Source organism: Gymnoscopelus braueri (assembly GCF_963280865.1).
Source record: "Gymnoscopelus braueri genome assembly, chromosome: 11".
Lineage (NCBI taxonomy): Eukaryota > Metazoa > Chordata > Actinopteri > Myctophiformes > Myctophidae > Gymnoscopelus > Gymnoscopelus braueri.
Window position 1 is genome coordinate 4,104,352 of NC_137613.1, and position 9,170 is coordinate 4,113,521.

At 39.7% G+C, this 9,170-nt stretch overlaps 1 protein-coding gene across 1 annotated transcript in view; it reads right to left on the minus strand.

Moving 5' to 3' along the window:
• Window positions 1-9,170, minus strand: part of LOC308094995 (uncharacterized protein) — a 793,896-nt gene that overhangs the window by 152,808 nt on the left and 631,918 nt on the right. The window contains exons 36-39 of the mRNA XM_080441835.1: window positions 7,419-7,532; window positions 3,949-4,062; window positions 1,388-1,501; window positions 505-583 (exon numbers count right to left, since the gene is read on the minus strand). Of these exons, the coding sequence (XP_080297961.1) occupies window positions 505-583; window positions 1,388-1,501; window positions 3,949-4,062; window positions 7,419-7,532 (421 nt within the window). The remainder of the gene's footprint in view (window positions 1-504; window positions 584-1,387; window positions 1,502-3,948; window positions 4,063-7,418; window positions 7,533-9,170) is intronic.

Here is a 9,170-nt window from a genome sequence, read left to right on the forward strand (position 1 = left end):
AATCAGCGTGAGGTTCATTTTTGTTTTTAGCGCGATAGTTCCTGGCCAAACAGGAAACCGTTGCGGTAGTTCCTGGCCAAACAGGAAACCAGTGCATTTCCACCTCCGTTTTCCGGCCAGATGACGTCATTTCCCCGGGAAAGTCCCCCCAGTCCACGTTCAATATAAAATATATAAATAAAAGGCTTCCGGGGGTGAAATTCATGGAGTGGGTGTTGTGAAACTTTTGCCACTCACAAAAGATATACAATTTAACTTTAGTTTTGTTGAAAACGTTACCTAGTATGCCTTTAAGCATTCCATTTATTATATATTTTTTAAATAGTGCACATTCTGTCCAGTCTTACTTTGTCCAGGTGTGGTTTGACTGGGTGTTATTAGTCCAGGTGTGGTTCTAGATCTCTTTCCACACTGGGGACAGCCATAGTGTCCTGTTGGAGCAGACTGGTCCCAGTATGAGGTGATGCACTGTCTGCAGAACCAGTGTCCACAGCTGGTAGAGACTGGATCTGTCAGAACCTCCTCACACACTGAACACCTGGACGCCTGCTCTGTCACAACACAACCACTCCTCTTCCTCTCTCTGAGGAGACAATTTATTACTGCATAGTAGTCTTCAATATCTACATAAATATATTATAATATGACATATAACATCATTGATATGTTCACACTGCATTGTTCTGATGTAAAATAATAATCTCCACTTCATGGAACTATATGGTATATTCATAAATCTTTCATTCATAAATTATAAAGATAGAAATTGTGCATTTGTCTTATTTTTGACTGATTAAGACATACATTTGTGTCCTCACTGGCAGGTGAGCCAGTAGGGTACAACATCAGTAAAGAAAAATAGATCCAATTGTGTTAATTTGCTGTGTACTTTAATTGTGTAAATAGTGTTGTAAATAGTATGTTTTGCTTTAATAAACAACTATTGGGAGTGGTGGGTTCTCCTATATATTCTTGACTTGGCACCAGTTCAAATCCTAGCTACTGTATTGTCAACAAGATGAAGACATGAGAGTGATTTGTGACAGGCAGGAGAGACTGTTACCCCAACAAGATGACATAACATCATGGATATTATAATATAATGATAATGACAAATATGAGTCACCCAACATGTTTAAAGGGCAAAGGTGACAGGGTCTTTGTAGTACAGATCCTTGATCAGCTTTCAAACATCTATTTGACACAAAACCTGTCATCTATCAAATTACTGCATGTTTCATGATGTCCACAATTTAAACGTTTGTTTCCCTTCTTTTGTTCTGTTTATTAGTACAACCAAAATAAAACGAGTTTATATATTTAATTATTTCCATGTGGATCCATTCTCTTTTTTTCAGTTAAAGTTCCCAGAGATCAGTAATCTTACTTTGTGTTTGAAGGTCCAGGTTCATTACTGAAGTTCAAAGGGAAATTCTTAGACTGATCACTCTTCATAGACACACAGCTGGGTGTTGGAGACTCTGGTCTGTGGTGAAGACTTCTAGAACCACACCAATGTTTATGAAATTATCATTTGAGTTGAAATATAGTTTGTTGCACAGATATTCCTTGTAATAATTTACAGAGTGGCTGCAGAACAGAGTTAACCGTACAGGGAACAACCTTCCAAGTAGACCAATCACAGCTCATACAGCATGCAAGACATCATGAAAGACCACCTCAGACCCTGAATGCCTTAAACACCTTCTGAAGAGCATGAACGTTGGATCATAGCTGATAATGTATGAAGAGCATGAACGTTGGATCATAGCTGATAATGTATGAAGAGCATGAACGTTGGGTCATAGCTGATAATGTATGAAGAGCATGAACGTTGGGTCATCCATGCCTTGGTTGTCCCACACGAGCTGCCACAGTCTCGTACATCATGTTTTGAGGTGAGCGTTCGGCACCACTGCCAATCATAGTGACTGTACTGACCAATCACGGCGCGTCTTTTCTGGGACTTAACAGCAAAACACATAACAGCATAACATCTGTTTAGCAGACTGTAGCGGCTCGTGTGGGACAACCAAGTCATGGATGTGTGTGTAATGACAACTAATAACAGATTGATGGAAAAAAACAACGCAACAAATAGCGTAAGAAGTGATATACGCTCTATGCTATGAGGACTGCTGGGGAAACTGGACGACAGGGGCAATTCTGCAAAATAGACCCCATAGACCATATTCACATGGCGGCCATGTTGCTATTAAGTCAATGAAGTGCCACCCCGTTTCCATGGCAACGGGGTGGCACTTTCAATGTTAAATTCCAATATGGCCGCCGTGTGAATATGGTCTATGGCAATGGCAAGTCATTTTGGAGCAATATAAGTAGGACAATGAGCCTATTATGTTATGTAGTCTGGAGTTGTCCTTTAAGTTTCTTTTCAAGATTCTTCATAAGAAAAATCCTAAGAGAAGTCTAGTCAGATTCAGGACATGTTCTTAGAGGGCATAATGTTTGTAATGATGTTCTTATAATGATGAATCCCATATCCTTATAACTTGAAGGGGTGTGAAAGTTGATCCAAATTATCATAGCGTCACCTTGCTAAACTAATGGCCTAAGTCATTTTTTGAGGAAAATTCTATTTTTGCCTAAGTCAGCTCCTCATGACACTGGCCACCTCTGGTAAAATCGCCCATCTCCTAATTGAAAAGGATCATTCTGTTCACTCCCATTTTTGTGACTTAGTCCAAAAAAAATGCCTTTTTTTGGCCTAAGTCACATGGTTTTGTGACGTAAGCCAAATAATTTACTGATTTAGTCCATTTTGTATTTTTTTTTTGGCCTAAGTCAGATTTAATCCTATTTAAACCTATTTAAATCTCTTATGTTACATAACTGACAGACAGTGTTATTTCTATTTAAATAGCCATAATTTGTTATAAACATTTTGGGTGAAATGATTAAGAAATATCATATAGTTTTGTTTTGGATCAGTTTTTTATTTTTCCTGAAAAACGTAAAAAAATGACTTAGGCCATTAGTTTAGCAAGGCGACGATAGGTAGATACACCACCAATCCTAATTATAATAAAGATATAAATTGTGCATTTGTCTGATTAAGACATACATTGTGTCCTCACTGGCAGGTGAGCCAGCAGCAGCAGTAAAGAAAAATAAAAAGTTAATTTGCTGTGTAGGCTACTTTAAACTCTAACTAGTTGTAATAGTATGTTTTTGCTTTAATAAACAACTTCTATTGGGAGTGGTAGGTTCTCCTATATCTTCTTGACTTGGCACCAGTTCAAATCCTAGCTGCTGTATTGTCAACAAGATGGAGACATGAGAGTGATTTCTGACAGGCAGGAGACTTGTTACCCCAACAAGATGACATACAATCATGGATATTATAATATAACTAGAAGTACTGTTCCTGAAGAAACAGTGTGGGATCGCTAAGAATGTTGATAGTATCAAACTAGAAAGTACTTTTCCTGATTAATTCTGTCTTACCTATTTATATTACATAGTGTGATGTCACGTGAAGCTTGACCAATCCGAAAACTGGTCCAGTCCTTCATAAAAGTATGAAGGACTGGTTAGGGGTAAAAAAAAACGGGGGGAATAATAATAATAATAATAATAAATAGTAAATAGTGAAGATGACATTAGTGTGATCGCTAAAGCGATCCCACAATGATATTGACAAATATGAGTCACCCAACTTTTCTTAAAGGCAAAGGTGACAGGGTCTTTGTTCCTTGATCAGCTTTCAAACATCTATTTGACACAAAACCTGTCATCTATCAAATGACTGCATGTTTCATGTCCACAAATTAAACGTTTTTATTTTATGTAATTCTTTTGTTTTGTTTATTAATACAACCAAAGTAAAACTAGTTTATATATTTAATTATTTCTATGTGGATACATTCTATGTGGATACATTCTCTGTTTTTTCCAGTTAAAGTTCACAGAGATCAGTGATCTTACTTTGTGTTTGAAGGTCCAGGTTCATTACTGAAGTTCAAAGGGAAACACTTAGACTGATCACTCTTCATAGACACACAGCTGGGTGTTGGAGACTCTGGTCTGTGGTGAAGACTTCTGGAATCACACAAATGTTTATGAAATTATCATTTGAGTTGAAATATAGTTTGTTGCACAGATATTACTAGTAATAATTTACAGTGTGGCTGCAGAACAGGGTTTTCTGTACAGTATGTCTGTCCCCTCAAAAGTAGACCAATCACAGCTCATGATATACAGCATGCAAGACATCATGAAAGAGAACCACCTCATCAGACCCTGAATGCCTTAAACACCTTCTGAAGCGCATAAACGTTGGGTCATCCATGCCTTGGTTGTCCCACACGAGCCGCCACAGTCTCGTACATCATGTTTTGAGGTGAGCGCTCGGCACAACTGCCAATCAAAGTGACTGTACTGGCCAATCACGGCACGTCTTTTCTGGGACTTGGCAAAACACATAACAGAATAACATCTGTTTAGCAGACTGTAGCGCCTTGTGTGGGACAACAAAGGCATGGATGTGTGTGTAATGACAACTAATAACAGATTAATGAAAAAAAAAAAAAACGCAACAAATAGTGTAAGAAGTGATATGATTATGGGCTCCGCTCTATGCTATGAGGGCTGTTGGGTCTGCTGGGGAAACTGGACGACCGGGGCAATTCTGCAAAATAGACTCCTGGATCAATATAAGTAGGACAATGAGCCTATGTTATTTAGTCTGGAGTTTTCCTTTAAGTTTATTTCTCAAGGAAAATCCTAAGAGAAGTCTAGTCAGATTCAGGACATGTTCTTAGAGGGCATAATGTTCGTAATGGTGTTCTTATAATGATGAATCCCATATCCTTATAACTTAAAGGGGTGTGAAAGTTGATCCAAATTATCATAGGTAGATACACCGCCAATCCTAATGATAACATCTTAATCAGCATTGGTGCCTCACCAATCACCATAAAAGGACATGATTGCATGGCCTGCACACAGAAATGAAGTTAAGAGAATGAACTAAAGTCTAAAGACGGTGGAACACCACACTCTAATCATAATAAATACATACTTCACTTTTCTTCAATTCTACAATTGTACAATATAGGATTTATTTACAATAATACAATCATATTTGTTATCATATATTTAGAGCAGTGGTTTTTATGGTCTGGGGACAACCAGGGGTCCTTAAGGGAGTTCCAGGAGGTCCACAGTAAAACAAGGAACAGTTTAACCACTTTAACCCTATTTTATACTCTGTTTGGAGGATCACAATGCATCCAATTACTGCCCGTTATGAGCTTGTAGATCGGCTATTTTCGAAACATAAATGTTTTTTATACATCTCAAATTGCTTTGAAAAATGCACAAATATTCTCTTATGCGAGTCCCTACGGAGAACATATTTTCACATGGGGGTCTGCAGTTTCCCCGGTTGGACGTAGCGCGTAGAAAGAACACGTTATTCCAACCAGTTCCTTTCCCCTCCATCAGGCAGTATAGAGACCAGGATTACTGCATGTTTTTTTGTGAGTGTACCCACCCTAGGGGACACAGGGAGAACATGCAAACTACACACAGAAAGGCCCTTTCACCAACCTCACCTAGGGTATGGGCACTGATGACGCGGAGGAGAGGACACGCCCCCATCGCCCTCAGCATCCCCGGCGGGAATCGAAACCAAGACCTTCTAGCTGTGAGGCGACAGTGCTACCGACTGCACCACTGTGCCCCGTATTTATTTATTTTGAATTAATTAGGCCAGGTTTCTGGGAAAATGTTTCTCCCGGACACACGTTCCGAGTTATATGTTAGATTTATGTTGCTGTCCCTAAGCCAAATGAAGCGTACCTTTGAGGTTTGAGTGGGATTGAAATGTTGAGTAAGCAAAGCTAATCTATATTTAATATTTAATGTAATGGTATCCCCGCTGTCTGGGGGAGAAGGTGTTAGAGCGTGTGGAGCCCCCGAAGGAAGAAAATGGCAAATTAAATCACAGGGAAAAAAGGATACATTTTATCTCAAGTGTGCTTGTGTCACGTGAGTGTTAAGCACCACTGTAGATCAAGTATGTATAAATATCGCAATTTAAATGAAAGCAAAGATTATTCTTACTGTACGTATGCAGACCTCACCAGTGTGAGATGATTTAATGAAAAATGGAGTACAATAACAGTTGCATAGACAGACAGACAGACAGACAGAGACAGACAGACAGACAGACAGACAGACAGACAGACAGACAGACAGACAGACAGACAGACAGACAGACAGACAGACAGACAGACAGACAGGATATGCACACAAGCAGTCAGTCAGTATAGTGCTAGCCTCGGAAACCCAGGCTTTTTTTTTTGTTACAAAAGAAAAAAAGCCTGGGGGAGCGATGCAGGAACGATGGTCTTGGACCTTGTTATCTCCTAACCAATCAGAGTGCAGAGGGGCGTCGCTCTAAATTTGGTGACGTCAGCGTGCTCCGTGCACAGGCCGAGGGGGGGAGGGGAGGGGAAGCGGGGACATAGATTGGTGAAGCAATAGGAAGCCACGCACAAATCCAGGCGGCTGTGTTTGGGTCCGCCCTTCAAGACCATGGATTGAGCTCGTAGCCTCAGGCTAGTATAGTGCAGCTTCACCTCTGAACACCACATTGTGATTTGTACAAATTAATTCACAAACCATACACATACTGGCTGGGATGCCACACCATTATGAAATTATGTCTTTAGTAATTAGCATGTACTTAGCATGATATTATGTTGTCATATCCAGGGTTTCCGCTAGGCATTTTTTGGGCCGGCCACCATGCCCGGCAGGATTATATTTTACCGGCCAAAGAATACATTTACCGGCCATATATTATAATTAACGTCACATGCGTGTTTGCACTGCATACATGGACCCAACTGATCATTACACCTTGTTACGTTAGAGCTGCGCTTCTTTCCACTTTATCACAGATGAAATGAATAAAGTGGGCATGAGTGAACTGCTGCGTGACGATGTGTACGCCCGCTCGCCCCAAAACACAGTCGCAGTCACAGTATCAACAATAGTAGACATACAAGCTCACAACAATGCTGTGAGCTTGTAGCTCTGATATTTTCAATGCGCGACACCATCGTACAATGAAAAGGTCAAAATAGACTATAACTGCAGCGCAGAGCAGGCTGGCGGAATTAAACCACACAGTCATATCCTGATAAAAACTTTAAATGATTATGATTTTAATGGTTGTAGCCAACAACTTTATCCAAATAATATTAATAATAGGCTTGAATGATAAAATAGCCTAATAACATTATTTTCCCAACCGGCCACGGTGGCCGGTGGTGTTTATAATTACCGGCCAATTAAACATTTTACCGGTCAATGGCCGGTAAATACCGGCTAACGGAATCCCTGGTCATATCATAGTGTTCTATTCTATAGAAGGATTCACATACTTTGTGTCTGGAGGTCCAGGTTCATTACTGGAGTTAGGAAGTATTCCTTTAGACCGGTCACTCTTCATAGACACACAGCTGCGTGTTGGAGACTCTGGTCTGTGGTAAAGACTTCTGGAATCATATAAATGTTTCTATAATTATCATGTGAATTCAATTTGTTCAATATGTGTTATTGTTAGTCCCATTTTACATCTACATCTACATGGATTAAAGTTCTCAGTCGCCACAACTGATTTCAGTTATTTGGAGGCATGTCGCAAAAATAGCTGATCTACAAGCTCAACAACACGTCACAGCACGATGTATTGTGAGCCTGTAGATCAGCTATTTTCGGTTATTAATTATGATTTGTACGACTTCATTTACAATCTGAACACACACAGTAACTTACAATCTATAGATAAACTTTGACCAGGTAGGATATAACATTAATAGATCCTATGTCTACTTCTTGAATTTGCATTGAGATCCACAGAGGAGGGGCATTCCGTTCCCCAGCCTAGATCCAGAGCAAATGTCAGGCATGATTATCCTCTAGTGTGAGCGTTTCAAAGATCCAATCTCAAGCCTCTCGATTTGCTCTCAGATATTCAACGCCGCCAATTTTCAAACATGGTTGATATTTATCTGGATCGCTACAGTCTGTTATGCTTTATATTGTTGTTACAGTCCATTTGACTTCTAAAAGGGGAACATCTTTTAGTTTCCTCTCACAACATTGCAGCAACAAGAAAATAGCAATAAAATAGCAATAAAATAATAGAAACCATAACATTTAACTAAATATACAGTACAATAACAGGTGATAGACATATTTTACATAGCTTGTTGCATACTGTACATGCACACAAGCATCCAGCCTGTCTAATGCAGCATCACCACTGAACACCACTCTGTGATTTGTACAACTTCATTCACAAGCTGCACACATAGTAACTAACAACATATAGATAAACAGGTTTGATGCATTGTTAGATGCTATGCCTTGTTTTTGTCATTTGCACATGTAACTTAGCATGAGATCACGTTGTTGTGTTACAGTGTTGTGTATATTGTAAAGGAGGATTGATATACTTTGTATCTGGAGGTCCAGGTTCATCACTCTTCATAGACACAGATGGAGGCTCTGGTCTGTGGATGAGCTGTTTGTCAGTTCCCTCCTCCTCTCTCTCCTCACACTGACTCATCTTTGGTCTTTATTAAACCTGTCAAGATTACAGTCAAAATAGACCAGAAAACAGTCAATGTTTGCTTCATATACATAATGTGCGTGCACACACACACACACACACACACACACACACACACACACACACACACACACACACACACACACACACACACACACACACACACACACACACACACACACACACACACACACACACACACACACACACACACACACAAGCATGATCTTTCTATCAGCGTCTATATTCCAGGCAGAACTAAACAGTGATTTGAAGACATGCTTCCTGTATCAACAGTACAGGTTGTGTTTATAATACTTTTACTCATTAGGATTCAGACAAACTTTTACATATTAAATACCAAGTGGTTCTAGTATAATGTATAAAACACTTCAACAACATTAACCCCTTCACCCCTCTATTCTTAGTAAAACACACCTGGCTCTGTACTTGGACAGACAGGGATGGATGGAACTATAGACAGACAGACAGACAGACAGACAGACAGACAGACAGACAGACAGACAGACAGACAGACAGACAGACAGACAGACAGACA